The sequence below is a fragment of the Nipponia nippon genome, unplaced genomic scaffold (assembly GCF_047370975.1).
Source record: "Nipponia nippon isolate SJK-2023a ecotype South Korea unplaced genomic scaffold, ASM4737097v1 scaffold_21, whole genome shotgun sequence".
NCBI lineage: Eukaryota > Metazoa > Chordata > Aves > Pelecaniformes > Threskiornithidae > Nipponia > Nipponia nippon.
Genome location: NW_028262338.1, coordinates 5,741,106 through 5,756,874, shown reverse-complemented (window position 1 = coordinate 5,756,874; position 15,769 = coordinate 5,741,106). Strand labels below are relative to the sequence as shown.

The window sequence follows — 15,769 nt, the reverse complement described above, 5'->3', positions numbered from 1 at the left end:
TTGATTTCCTAGAAGTGTATTTTTCTTGACTTAAGTTATTAAAAAGATTTCCATTAATCAAGATAACCCTTTCTGTCCTCTTCTGCTATGATAACATGCAAGCAAACCTTGCATTGCAGGTTTGGGTAGAGCAGCTTTCAGGGTGGCAGGACCTCAATTCTGTCCCTGCCAACCCCTTGCTGTGTGGACACTGGAAATTCACTTCAGAGATTTTGAGTTACAGTTGGTCATTTTATATATTAGTTGTATTCATTTTATCCGTCGCTGTGAGGTTTAATTAAATTTTATAAATTTATTTCATATTTTCCTTTGTTGAAAGATGGAACGCCACTTGAGGTGTAGTTGTTAGCTGAGAAACTTACAGTGCAGCCTTCTAACTTCATTATGCAAAGTTTCATAGCTGTCTGAGGCTATCTAGAATTTAAAATGTTTCAGAAAATTCTTTTATGGAAGCTGTAGAGATACGACGTCATCTATTTCATGTGTCGTAACATGATGTTCCATTGTCTTCCAGTCATATTTCTTTTTTCCCTTTAACTTTTTCTCAGCTTACCTTGAACCTTTAAAACAAAGGATCACTTCAGGAATTTGTTATTTCTGAGAAAATCTGTGTGTTTACAAAGGCAGAGAACTCCCAAGGAGTAAGGCTAATAGTTTACACAAACAAAACAACTCTTTTTTCGTTTGGTTTTTTATTTTCTTTTTTCCCTTTCCCCCCCGCCCCCCCAATAGAGGGGAGTATCAGAGCTTAGCCGAATGGGTTATTTACTTGCGTAATTGGGAATAGCTCTCTTTATTGAAATTCTACTGAATACTATTAGGCATTTTAAAATATTGTTGCATTTTATTATCATGATAAGTTTATACAGCCTTAAAAATGGTCTCTAGTAAAGCCTTCTTTCAAAGCATATTTTCCTAGGTTGACACTGCTAGCAGGGAGAAAGCATATTAAGCACCTTGTTAATGAGCATATGAAAATTGTTAGTATCAAATTGAGGTAGAAGAGATTCCATGGAGGCTTTAAAGAAAGAAGGGGAGTGTTTCTTGGACAGAATGAGAGAGAATGCTGTAAATTTAGAGTCAAAAGCAGGTGGTGCTCTCAACTGAAATGATAAGGACAGTAAACTCATAACTGTTTGCATGATTGCTACATTTGATGAGTTCTGAGAATAGTCTCGTAGAGGTTTGAAGATTGCTGAGAAACCTCTTCAGCAACATTATCTTCTTATAGTAGCATCCTCTGATGAGATGTACACAGGAGCTTTGCTTGATCTCAGCTTCTGGAAAAGTTCCCCCTTAACAGTGTATTCATCTGTGAAGAGTAAGCAGAAAATGAAAGGTGCGTTCCTAATGGTTTTCGTCTGGCTGATCTTTTACCCAGTGGTACAGCTTCTGCTGTTGCCAGCAGGAATGAAGGTGCCCAACAGGTGTAGAATTATAGAATATTTTAACATAAGGAAGTGGAGAAGAATGAGGAAGGAACTGTCTTAAAATTCTTGGCATGGGACCCGCTTGGGTGCAAGAAGAACACAAGTCCTTGCATGTCAGTTACATTTCTCCAACTTCATAGCACAGTCATAGGTTTAACATTAAAGCCCTTGAGTCTAATATGGAAGCACAGCGCCCAGGAGTTCTCAGAGACAGCTGATGGATTAGCCTGCGTATGAAGGAAAAGGCTTGTGGAAATGAACAGCATTCAAATCCATAACTGAAACTATGCAGATAAATAAGGCTTTTAAGAAAATGGAAAGACAGAGGAGCCTGACAAGAGGACAGAGCACTGGAAAATGCTGGTAAAAAAATTAAATGAACTAATGACTTGAGTGTTGGTGAAAGCAAAAGAGAGGGGGAATGACTGGAGCACAACTTGTGCTCGAACCAGCTTGATGTCTTGGCTCTATTGCTAGTAAGGTTAAAAAATCCCATTAACTTAATTAAAGACAGCATTCTACCCTAGGATTAGAAGGAAGAAAGAACATCACCAGTGGACAATTAAATAAAGCAAGTTGTCATTCACTGCATGGGCATTTAGATCTCTCTCACTTCTATAATTGTTGATCAGTTTGATCAAAGACTTAATCAAAAATTATTTAGACAATTATTTCCTGATACAAAAGTATTCTCTAGTGATAGGAAACTATTATACAGAATCGTTAAAGCATGCTTAACTGCACTGTGTTAATTATGCAATGATAAATTATTCTACCTTTCTTCATTAACAGCATTTTAGCAGTAGATAATAGTATTGTTTGTTCTTTCTAGGCAGTAGAAGAGTAATAATGTTCTTTAAGCAATTATTTTTAGCAAACTTAGTCTTCTGAAGTGGCCAGTTCGTATTTGATCTTTAAATCCATTTTGTCAACTTGTTCAGCTATCCTACTTCCAAGTAATTGTGTTAATTGAGAAGTTGGCTTATCGTATTGTTCTATGGTGACTTGATTCATTTTTTTATCTGACTGCATAGAATGATGGAAGTATGTAGATAACAATTACACTGCGAGCAGGAAACCAAGAGCTGGAACTCGGGGTTCCCAGCGTGCAGCAAACTCACTGTATGACCTCAGGTGGGACACTTACCCTTTCGGTGTTTAATTTTTCTGTAGAATAAGGATAACACAGATTTAGCTCTCATGGCTGTCCTAAAGCCTAATGAATATTTGTAAATAGAATCGTAGAATTCCAGGTTGGAAGGGACCTCAAGGATCATCTGGCCCAACCTTTCTCGGCAAAAGCATGGTCTAGACAAGACGGCCCAGCACCCTGTCCAGCCAAATCTTAGAGGTGTCCAATGTTGGGGAATCCACCGCTTCCCTGGGGAGATTATTCCAGTGGCTGCTTGTTCTCATTGTGAAAAATTTTCATCTTGTGTCCAGCCAGAATCTCTCCAGGAGGAACTTGTACCCATTACCCCTTGTCTTTTCCATGTGACCCCTTGTAAAAAGGGAGTCTCCATCTTCTTTGCAACCACCCTTTAAACAGCTTTGAGTTAGGAGTGGAAATACGTTATCCCAGGGTAAAACCTCTACTTTTTTTATTTGGGGGGTGTTTGGAATAGAGGATGTTAATTCCCCATTCAGAAAAGAAGGAAAAACACTCTCCAAGAGGAAAAACTTGAAAACTTCACACGACTGAGAAACTCGAGGGCACACACAAATTTTTATTCTGTCACTTTCTTTTCTTCTCCTTCAAACTCTTTCTGCTCCTTTATCTCTGTGTATCTTGGAAGAAAAATAGATGTCATTTCAGCCTTATTTATATAACTAGCAACGTTCTAATAAGTACTAACTTGGGTGGGTTTATAAGCCCTTCTCTGAAAAATGAGTTAAACGTTTTACTATTTGTAAATGTCTGTGCTTTTTTCATTGCTTGTGTCGCATGTTTTTACAAAACATGGCCACCTTTCTGCATCTGTGATGCGATCTACTTCTAATGGCTGGTGTAACATCTAGGATGGGAGTCAACCTGATTGATAGTTGCCATACTCTTTCGGTGACTGGCTACTCAAATATGTAGGATGCAAGTAATATTTTAGTGACTTTAAAATAGCTTTTCAAGAAAAATCATGTAAATACACTGTGTGGGCTAATCGAGGCACTAAATTAGTTTTGCGTGATGGAGGCTTAAAGGCCAGTATTTTTCTTCCTGCTCTGGAGCCTATCACATGTGTTTGTGAAGCTTGCTATTTCGCATGTTGTTCTCAGAGGGGGAAAAGCACACAGTTCATAGCAGATGGAATGAAAACGAAGAATTGGTTGGTTCATATGTGCCACGCTGCCTCAGAGCTTGAACACCAGCAGATGCTTAGCTAATAGTGAATTTTACAGGTGCAGTTTCCGAATCTAAGGTGATCCCCAGCTCATGAGGTGCATAAACCAGAAACCACATTTAATAACATTTAGGAATTTGTATCTGAGTTTGTCTAGCTGCTTTTTCAACTGACATAAAGTACCTTTAGGAAAGAAACTCCCCGTTTTCCCTCAGTGTCAGCTGTGATTCTGAAGCCTCCCAGTACGGAGAAGCGGATGTGCTCACATGTATCAACCCTCACTGCCCGTCACTCAGTGGAAAATAAGGGGTTAAACCTTAGCCGCCAGTGAGTGATGTGAGACTAAGACTGTTAGAAAGCTGTCTTGTAGCTCCTGGGCGTTTCATCAGTTCTTGATGGCATGTTATTTTCTTAATGGGATGTTATTTCCATAATAGATTTAAACAGTTCTGGGATTTGTAAGAAGTTCCTGGAATACAGAAATCTCAGAAGATAGTCTGGAAATAAAAATATGTATATTTAAGTAGATAAAAATACATATATAAATATTTGGCACACTGTTTGATTTCATCATTGTTTACAACTTCAACTGCCCTTAGTCTGAAAATACTTCCTATAGCTTTTATTTACTAAAAGAAAAAAAAAAAAAGAAAAAGCTGTTTTTCTCTGCAGTAAAGCACAACACAGAATGCCTATAAGCACTGTATGTCTTCTATTACTTAAACTTGAATCATTCATCAAAACTGTTCTGAAATAGCTATTTTACATGTTGTACTAAATGCATCTAATTTGCAATGCAATCCATAGAGTAGCTACACTAAAAGGAAAATTCAGTATTTGGAGAGGAAAAAAAAAAGAATATGAAAAACCAGAAGAAAGACTTATCCATGGAAAATGAGGTTACGTTATTATTATTTGATTTTTGGCCCAGATCAAACCCAGCATACTGGTCATCAACATTATTTCATGTAACAAAGTGTACATACGATAGTATTTCATTTAAAAATTGCATTTTATTTATTGCCTTTTTTAAAAAGGCAGAAGTGATCAAGAAGTAGAGATGTACTTTTTCACTAATATTAAAATCAGCAAAAAATACAGCAGTTAAATAACCCTTTTATTTATTCCCTGAAAACTTGTACTGTGCCAAAGCTGAATTATTGAATTTTCTCATTTCAAAAATAGTCTTTGCATAAAATAATGAGAACAGCATTTGAATCTCTAAATCACAAGCCTGTTTCCAATTGTTGATGATGAAAAGAAGTACAGGCTTTTAAGAGACCTGTTCTTTAATGAACAGATTGGTACATGGTGTACTACTTCTTTTTTTTTTTTTTTTTTTTTTTTAAAAGACTGTTTCTAATATCGTATGCACTATTGTAATGTTTTGATCTAGTTGTGCTAGGTTATTTAGGGGCACAAAGTAAATGTGAAGTGCTTTGTTTTCTCTTGAACTTCCAAGTGATTACTGCATTCTGTCTATTGTGAGTGGCAGTTCTAATGGCCACGTACGCCGTAATAGTATAAGGGATCATTAGAAAATGCAAGAAACAAGCACATAACTTAAGTAAGAGCAGTGTATGAATCAACGTCAAATTTAAAGAGAGTTTTAGCGTAGGCTTTGCTAAGCCATTAAAATTCTTTCTGAGTCCTCCCTCCATGCCTCCTATTGATTTGACTTTGCTAACACAAAAAGAAGTGGTCAATTTTTCTTAAAAAACCCTAAACAGAAAACTGTTTCACTTCTCAGCTCCTCAGCTTTCTCTTCTCTCCCTTCTCCTCCCTTCTCCTCCCTTCTCCCCGCAGGACGTACACTTTTAATGCCCTTGGACTGCCCCACAGTTGCCACTGCTGTAGTCGTGTCCAAGTGAATAGCTGCTGCACATGAACACAAGAAATCTTACATTGGGCGAATAGCAAGTCCAAAGTTGATTAGACACATGTTAGATGGGGGTCCTATTAGTGCTTCATAGATAATTAAAACAATGATAGATGAGAAAAACAGTTGAAGTCAGTTGTTAGTGGTTGTACTACTCTGTAGTGCAAGTGGGTCAATATGAGCAGTCTTAGTGAAATCCTTTGAAACAAATTATTAAATCGGTTCCTATTTAGGTCAATTACTCAAAATAAACCATTCATAGAGTGCCCTTGAGACGGGCAAGTCAAAGAGTATCAGGAATTTTCAACTCGAATTGAATCTCACCGTTATTCTCACTTAACCAAAGCTATCACGTTTTACCTTTCCAGGAATACATTACATAAGGGTTTGACTGCGGTAGCAGGGAAGGTGGTTAGCATTGAATTGAAACAGTATTTCATCTACTTAAGATAAGCATGAGAAAAATGTGAAACAAGTTTGCTAGGAGTGTGTTACAACTTCATTTCATCCTATTTTAAGCCATGTATGGTGATACTGTTGTCTGAATTGTAAGAGTGGCTTGTTGACAATGTTATGGAACTGCTTTTTCCCTGTTTTGTTCATAGAAATCCCCAAAGCAGAGATGAGGATGAGAGAAGAACCTATGAGAATATTTTGTTGCATTTAGATAGATGTGTTTAGTCTCAAATGCTGGGGTCCTCAAGTAATAGAAAAATCAGGAAAAAAAATAGAAGTACTGTAATAAATATGAACATGTACTTGAATAAAAACCCCAATAAAAATGTTTTTCAAATTATCCATAGTATTTTTAAGCATCTCTTAAAACTTAGTAAAGTTCAAGAAATTTTTTATAGTATAGTATTATAAAGATCAAGTTAGTTACCAAATTATTATGATGTCTGATTCTTGCAACAAGATTTTCCTTAAGAAAGGTCAAAGTAAAGCTGTTGGGCCATATTTATCGCATTTCTACATTTAGTTTCTTGTGATAACCTGTTGGACTTGTCATGGTAATGACAGCGCAGCCGCTGGGCCTTGCATCCTGCACATGAGGGTGACTGAGGAATATTTCTTGGCATTATCAACAGTAGAGCATTGTCTTGCCATTTCCTTTTGGTTTTGTATTTGTAGGGTAGTTGCACAGAACTCTACAAAAGAATGTTTCTTGAGGGAACAATTTCAAAAAATCTTGTCTGCCTGAGAAGATGCTTTAATAAGCTAATATCATGGAAATACTCAGAAGTTCTATCTTAGTCATAGTAAATCCTTCTTTTAACTATAGTAACGAGGAATTAAATGTTCTTTCAGAAACAACAGAAATCAGGCCAGACAGCTTAAAGTTTAGCAATCACAAAAACAAAAAGCTGTGTGTTTTTCTGAACTGATAGGCAATACCTTCATAGGGAATAATAGGCTTTTGTATTGAGCAGTAGCGTGAAGACATCCAGAGAGTAATTGGCAGTTTTTGCTCAATACTGTACTGTATTCAACTGTTTCTGTGTTTTATAATTGTGATATATTGATATCTGAATTTGAAGAAATAGTATTGAACTGGGATCAAAGAGCCAGGCATTGTTAATCTAAACGATCATATATCTCCTCAAACTTCAAGCAAGTGTTTGTGCCACCAGTGTTAACATGCTTTACAGTTAATGTACTTTGCAGTTTAATAAATATTACAGGACCAAAGAATTGAACTGAATAATTCAGATATAGAGAAGCCAGCTTTAGCCACTAGGATGTTCAGAGAGGTGAGAAATGGGAGTGGGTATTGAGTCTTCCTTTCTCTTTAATCTAAAATTCTAAAACTAGCCCTCCCAGTTTTAAGTGCTGAATGTCTTTTGATTTTGTTTTGGCTTTTTTTTGTGTGTTGTTCAGCATTTTTTTTCCCTCTGAAGTGTACCATCATAGTTAAAAATAAGAGAAAAAGGAGGAAAAAGTAAGCATGTTTACACTTTTTGTTGCTCACAGATTGCAGAGTACCTGTGGGTGGCTTAAAGCAGCTGTTTCTCCTGGTTACCTAACTTTCTTCTTTAAAATACAGAAAGAAAGAAAAAAAAAAACCAACATAACAAGTCTAAATGTCAGAGTCTAAATGAGGCCCAGAAACCTTTTCTCAAGTTCACTAGCTCCTCTGGCCAAGTACATTTATCCTCTCTTAGGGACATAATCTATTCCAGCCAAAAAGCAATGATTTAGCCAATACTTACGCCAGCATTATGACTGGGGTCCTGTGGGTGCGAACAATACAACAATGAAAGACATGACTGCCTTCTGGGTTTTTTATCGTCTTTCACTGGAGTTTGTTACCTTGGGAGCAGAGGTGGCAGAAGGAATCGTACTGTTGAAGTGCTTTGGTAGTTTAAGACTGGTCTGGGACTGGGCGTAGCTGGTGTGCAGGACCTGCTCCCGTTCTGCTGGGTGGGCTTTCGAGTAGGCACCTGAACTGGGAGGGGACAACGAGAAAGAAACTGTCTTCAACTGTCAAGCTAAATTTGCCAAAACCATTTCTTCACCTCCTTAGCCATGTATAGAAAAGCAGTTTTGTTCCAAGTTTTGCTTGTTAGCAAATCTGGGTGTTTTTTGTGTGGGAAGATTTCATCTCCAGCAAAAAGTTTTGTCATGAGGATTTCTCAGGACTAGTACAGACCTGGGCATAGGATGCCATGAGAGAAAGACATCCATACAAATACCAACTCGAAGTAATTAGTCCCCCAGTGGTTAGGGTGCTCATGCTTAGTGTATTCCTTGCTTTCTGCAGTATCTTTCATTTTGCAGTTTATGCATGCTAACTGTGCATATATTAAAAGTATATATGCCACAGTAAGGGTGTCCTAATTAAGTAGACTGTAAGAATCTCTCTCTTTCTGGTCCAGTGAGCAAGAAGATATTTACACAATTTTGAAGTGCTCCAACTGCTGAGATGGATAAACTCATCATCTTGAGGGACTGTGAAGAAGAGCATCTAGGCATGTTCTGGGGTGCACAAGAGCAGCCAATTCCCAAAGCGTGTTCAGAGGATCATAGAAATGCAGAAATGTCGAGGCTGGAAAGGACCTCTGAAGATACCTGGTCCAACCTTTTGTTGAGAACAGGGCCTTGGATTATGCTATCCAGGGGCAATAAAATCAGTTGCTGCTGCTTGTGAGCACACTGTTAAAGGATAATGTACACCTTTGTCATGCACTCATGCTGGATAGGGACAATCTCCTCTACGCCACTCTCCCGTATGCTTCGTTCTTAATTGCAGGCCCTCCTGCAGGAAGAACAGAAGTAATTAGAGCTGGTTTGAGTCTGCTTTTCTTTGTACTGTTGCATAACAGGAACAAATGTTATTCTGTCGGTTCTGTGTTATCGGTGCTCATTCCAAAATCAAAAGATAACAATGTTTTTGTTTTAACATTATTTTTTAAACTCTTCAATGAGATGATAATTTAGATAGAATGCAATTCTCTTACAGCACTTGATTTTCTTCCCCCCGCCCATTCGGGTCAATTATTTCACTTTCTAAGGATGCATCATGTGGGTCTTCTCTTTCTTCTTGATCTGTGCCGCATTGTTCTTCAAGGATAAGTCAGGGAAGGCAGAATACAACAAAATGTAGTAGCGACATTGCTCATTCTTGTGTTATCCTTTCCTGGTTTTAGGTGACAGTGACCCCAAATATAAGAGTGGCTTCTCTGAAAACGTCCTACCTGACTCAGAATAATGGATATAAAAGATAGAAGACACCGCTCTCTGACGAGGGGCCGGTGCGGAAAGGAGTGTCGCTATACAAGTTCTTCACTGGACAGTGAAGACTGCAGAGTACCAACTCAGAAGTCTTACAGCTCAAGTGAGACACTGAAGGCGTATGATCATGACACCAGGATGCACTATGGAAATCGAGTTTCTGACCTGGTTCACAGAGAGTCGGATGAGTTTCCAAGGCAAGGTATGTTTAAAGTTGGACCTGATTTCTTTTACAGTAATCCTCAGTAGGCAATCTCTGTTGTTCATTCAAGTATACCAGTGTTAAAAGGAGCTTTAATGAAAGAACTGTAGGAGAATGGATGTCATTTTACCATTATTTCAACTGTTTTATGTTAAATTAGGAAGTCCTTTCTCTTCTCAGATTTCTGATACTGTTGGGATTTACTATTTGTAAATGGGGCAAACCAGGATCCACTGTTCAAAACATCTGATAAACACAAATGCTAGTGACCTTTAACCAGATGTTGTATTTGTCATGGATCTCAGGGTTGGCCAGTACGCTAACTTTGTATTCCATTTCCTAGGTTCTTTTTAGAAATAATAATAGCATTTTCACCTGAACTTGTCTGTTTTTAACAGAGTACCTGTACTGAAAAGATAACTAAAACACTGTTACAGTAAAACCCCATATGGCTGATGTATATTCATTATTAATCAGGTGCCTCGGCATTCCTTTCCTGTTATTAACTCCTGTGTAATTGAAATGTGGAAATAGGAATGCTGTTTCCTCTAACTTCATTTTGTCACTGCTTACCCTTACTGCTTACCCTTCACCTCATAAAAACTGGAAGGAGGAAACCCATCTAATTACTTTTATAATTGGCTATGATACGTTATCGAAGCATCAAGATTCTAGAACTAATATTTGAAATAACCTGCCTGTGTGAACTTGTAAGTGAGGTGAAGTAATCTCTTCTTTTATAAAATGTTCCTCGCTTCAAATACCTGTTAAGTCCAATGAATTAACAATCTAAATGTTTTTAGTTGAAAAAACTGTCGTCGTGCCTTTGCACTGTACACACACATAGTTTTACTCTCATTCAGGTATTTACTTGTCTCAATAAATCCTAAGTCTGCATGTTGAGGCCATGAGTGAGCATTGCTTCATAGGAACAGTGTTTAATCATTTGGTTAACTTGACCAAATAGCCTGATTAAATTGTCACTCAGTCAACAATTAGATATGGTTTTTAAAATAAATTACTTGGTTTAGTTACCTTTGAAGAATCAGAGATGGTTTTTATCAAGCAGGACATAGGCAGTTTTGAGGCATAAATGTGTAGCCCTTTGTGCCCATCTCAATGGAAGGTAAATTATCTTTAATTTCTGAAAATCTACTATTTTCTGTATGTGCTTGTTAATCGCGTACGATAGTTCTCTACTACACATTTCTAATATTGTGACTCAGGAAATTCTAAGTTATCACACTTCTCTGTGGAGATCATTCAATTAAAGGTCATTTTTTATACTTGATATCACGCCATGCAACTTGTTCAAAGCATTCTGCCAGCAGTCAGTGTCTGTCTTCACCTTTAAATCAAAATATCTATTAATTAGCATCGCTGATTAAACCCTTGTCTAATCCCTTGTTTCTCTCACATTTGTGTACAGACATTTGGAAGTGTTTGCATTGTGCTTGGTCTATCAAACACCCAGTTCTATTTTCTGAGGTAATCTCTGTTCTTGTAGAGTCTTTCTCTGCTTATTGTCCTGGTGTAACCCCAGCCGGCACCTAAGCCCCCCCAGCCGCTCGCTCCCTCCCCCCGGTGGGATGGGGGAGAGAATCGGAAGGGTAACAGGGAGAAAACTCGTGGGCTGAGGTAAAGACAGTTTCATAGGCAAAGCAGAAGGCGCGCACGCAAGCAAAGCCAAGCAAGGAATCCATTCCCTCCTTCCCGCGGGCAGGCAGGCGCTCGGCCATCCCCAGGAAAGCAGGGCTCCAGCACGCGTAACGGTCGCTGGGGCAGACCAACGCCATCGCTCCCAACGTCCCCCCTTCCTCCTCCTCCCCAGCTCTCTCTGCCGAGCGTGGCGCCCCGTGGTGTGGGATGTCCCTTGGGGCAGCGGGGGGCAGCCGTCCCGGCCGTGCCCCCTCCCAGCTCCTTGTGCCCCCAGCCTGCTGGCTGCTGGGGTGGGGTGAGGAGCAGAAAAGGCCTCGCCTCTGGGGGAGCGCTGCTCAGCGGGAACCAAACCCTCCCTGGGTGAGCAACGCTGCTTCCGGCACAAATCCAGAACACAGCCCCACACTGGCTACTGTGAGGAAAATGAACTCCATCCCAGCCAAACCCAGCTATTTACCTAGAGATAATGCCTCGAACTGCAACTAGATCATATGAGCTACTGGGGCCATTTTCACTGTGGTTTGTTCAGCCTTTGTGTACAGGAGTCATCTAAATATTACTTTTCCCTGTCTGGATGATTGATGCTTAAGCTCAAGTGCCTCATTTTAGTTTCCCGGTCATTATTTGGCATTTCATGAGGGTGTTCTTTTTCTCTTGATTACTGATTTGACAACTGTTCATCCTCCTCCTGCTCTTAATGTGTTCTTATCTGCCCTCTTTATGAAGGGGAGTGCAAATTGTTCGTAACTGAATCGAAACGCTTTGAAGATTTTTTTTTATTATTATTATTTTTTATTATTTCCCCCCTGTTAGTCTGTGGTGTTATGTCTAGATAAATAAAGTTTATTTTAGAGAGCCAAAGTAAGTTTTTTGTTAAATAATATGGGCGGTAACTCCTTATTTTCCTGCTTTTGTTAAGTTTAGAAAGCAAATTTCTTTAGAAAATAAGTCTGTGTGATGATTCTTCATATTTGAAAGTTTGGTATCTTTCTGATTGTGAAGTTCCTCTACTGACATGATATATGAGATAATGTGGCAAGTAGATCTAGATTAAGACTTGGTACATGTTCTCACTTTCTACATTAATACTATATGGATGAAAATGTGGTTCATATAGTAGGAAATACTGTTCATTACATCTTATGCATGCGGTTTCCAGCTGCAGACATCTAGGAATTTATACATGTAAATTTATTCTAAATTTGAGTGGGTGTTTTGATGGGATTAAATTCTGTGGGAAATAAACATGCTTAAAATAAATAGTCTTTAGAGAATTTTTTATTCTTCTATTACAAAAAAGCTTGACATATTTTTTAAGCAATTGTAGATATTTTCCTCAGTATTTTGTCTTTTCTATTAGTAAAGCTATATGCATTTGGCTTATTGAAAAGTGTCTGGTTTAACCGTGGCACTGGAACTGCTCAAAGCAGTTGTTTTAGCCGCTGCCTGATCATGTGTTACTTGGTTTTAAAAATCTGTTAAGCGTAAGACCAAGTTGTAGTGCTTCCATTTCTGTTTATGACGGTTTGACAGTGAAATGCTAATAACAAAAATTATATTCAGAGCTCAGAGGTCTTCGACAGATCTTGGTTTGCTTTAGTATTTTATTGTCCTTCTGTTCTGACTTGTCCCATTCTTCATGAAAAAGCAGAGCTACGTAGTATAAATACCTCTCTAAGCTAGTGTGAATAAAGCACTCGATAGGAAAATGGAATGTTGGTGGAAGTTTAGCTCTGAGAGCACAACTTAAAAACTTTGTCATCGTTTGCATGTTTTGAAATAAGCTTTTTGTGCTAATCGTTGACCAATGCGCCTACCAAAGAAAGTTCCTCTTTGTCATAGATGCTACTTTCTGGTGTGGTATTTGGAAGTTTTGGTATAAAGGCACGAAGGATGGCATGACTGTATATTACCTGAAGCACCTTAGTCTGGCATTACTTCTACTGTGCTTTTCCTAAGATTTTTACCTGTAATCTTACGAAATAATAAAATTCCCCTTGTAAAGTCTGTTTTTAACGTATCGGTAATAATATTTGTGCAAAGTAATTCAGAATAGGTTTAGTATTTTTGTTTCAAGCTTATTTTCTGATCATCTTCAAAACGGGTGTTGAGATTCTTGGCTAAAATGCCAGGTCCAATGCATACTTGAGCTATTAATTTGTCTTAGATTTTCCTAATGTAGATAGAAATGTATTTATAATTCAGTACCTGCACTGCATATTCATTAGTCAATCAGTCTGAAAAATACAGTCCTTCAGTGGATCTGAGAGTGCATTCAAACATTACAAGTTTTATTTAAAGTTGAGGAGTCTTTTTTGAATGCTGTATTTTAAGATGAATAGAAACTTTTCTACTTTCTGCTAGGATATGTCAAAAGCCTGACAATAGTTCTGACACTTCTGAATATTTGGAATATTTTACAATCTTCTGGTAATACTTGAATATGTCTATATGCCATGTATTTTTCCACCAAAGAGAACTAATTATCAAACTTTACTTTTTTTTTTTTTTTTCCAAGAAGATACCTTTTTTCTGAGTTCATCTGCTGACGCAGCATGGTGAAGGTAGATGTCCTTTAAGGCAAAAAAATGAGGATTTTGGAAAATCTTTCTTTAAAGAGGTTGGTTTGAACGGCAACTTTTCTTCAAGTATACTTTGTGACCAAACTGTGCTTAAAAGAACACTCTACTGAGTTGTTAAGAGTTCTAAACCGGGCTTCAAAGGGGTGATGGCAAACCTTACTATTCCAGAGTTCCTCGCTTGGCATTCATAGCGCATGGATTTTGTGTTTCTGCCTGAGCCAAATGCCAGGCTTCAGCTGATGCAAAATTTATTAGCCAATAGTTATGCTGAATTGACTGCTTTCTCATTCTCAGGTCAGATCTAGTTTAGCAGTAAATCTCTGCTGTGAAATGTTACAGCAACTAGAGTATATGATTGAAGTTATTAAAAATAAGTTTTAAAAACACCATCATATCAAACTGGACCCAGCAGTCTTCTGAAACATTTTGAATTTTTTTACCACAGTTTAATTGCTTTCTATATGTCACAACATCTTTTTTTCTATGGCGCAATAATTTCAGTAAAGAACAACAGCCAGTATCTTTCTGTATATCAGCGCAAATTCCATTTTTTATTCCTTTATACTTAAAAATATGTGCTTTTTGTATCCTGTTTAACACTATAGGTATGTTAAGAGGAGTTAGAAAAAAGTTGTGAGAATGATTATAACAAATGCCTTATAATGTCCCTTAAGATTGTCCAGTATTGTTATTAACATCAAATAGAAAATTAAGTTATCACAGAACAATCATTAGAGAGAGGCACGCTTGGGAAGTGTAATGCACTCAGTTTTCTTTCACGTGAAGTTGTGTTACTATGCCATGCTACTCATCATCTTTCGGGTATTTCATACTGCATCTTTTCTCCGTACATATTGAATAGGTTTCTTGAAGAGAAAAGAAAAATGTCAACACCCCCCAAACCCAAAGCAACCCAAACCAGTCTGATGACTCTACGTTGTATTTTGTACAGCCTACTCTAGGGCAGCTCGGATTGCTGAGAAAAATGAATATTGTTTTCTCTTCTTCTTCTTCATGTCATAAATCTATCACCGAAGAATTTACTGGACACATTCGAAGAACCGCACTGCAGTAAGAACACTTCATGAGAGTGATTAAGCTTGTTCAGATTTAAAGTTACTGTGGTCAGGTATTCTGTGTTCAGCAACGACTGATGCGCTGCCACATAGAGGGGATAATTGTTGTCACAAGTTCTCAGGCTAGCCAGACTTTGTCTCGCTGCTTGTCTCTCAGTAACACCAAGATGAGATTTTGGTCACCTCGTCATCAAACATGAGCTGTACTCAATTTTTAGGCTCAAATTAGTGTCTCCCTTCCAAATCCAACTGAGTTTTACTAGTTTTAGTTTAAACATTTCTTTCCAGAACCTGTGACCTTTTGAACAATTAAATGTTCTCTATATAGATTTGGATTAAAGACATTAAAGGAAACTTTTTCTTGTATTCTGGTTAGAGTGGGAGCACATTCCTGGTTTCCCTTTGTCATGTTAGGTTTTGAGTGGCATTCTGCAATATGTTGCCTTTCGGTCTATCCTACACTTACGCAAACAAAGTCCGAGGTAGAGGCAGGTGGCAGAAGCTCAAGGAGGAAGCCCTCAACATGGAATCAGATGTAGGGTAGCTCGTGTGGGGAAAAAGGCCTCGAGGCAAAGTCCCTGTTACAACCGGTACACGCATGTGACTTGCACTGCTGTTGAATCAAGATTTGCTTTGGTTTTAATGGTTACCTAAGAGATATGCGATCCCAGTGTAAAACATTTATTAAGGTGAGACAACTGCATTCCGTTTCTCTTCTCCAGAAAGCACGGCATTAGTAAGAAATAAAAATTTATATTCTAATACGTATACCTTATTTAATAAAGCAAAGATGTTGAATAAAAACTCCCTCCCCTACCTTCTCCCTCCCCAAATCATAAAAGATTATATGGTTCTTATTGTTATGTGATTTAA

At 38.0% G+C, this 15,769-nt stretch overlaps 1 protein-coding gene across 2 annotated transcripts in view; it reads left to right on the top strand.

Moving 5' to 3' along the window:
• TENM2 (teneurin transmembrane protein 2) overlaps positions 1 to 15,769 on the top strand; it is a 1,190,981-nt gene that overhangs the window by 646,586 nt on the left and 528,626 nt on the right. For both annotated transcript variants that reach the window (XM_087760050.1, XM_087760049.1), the window contains one exon: positions 9,293 to 9,579. In XM_087760050.1, the coding sequence (XP_087616176.1) occupies positions 9,354 to 9,579 (226 nt within the window). In that variant the 5' untranslated portion in view covers positions 9,293 to 9,353. The remainder of the gene's footprint in view (positions 1 to 9,292; positions 9,580 to 15,769) is intronic.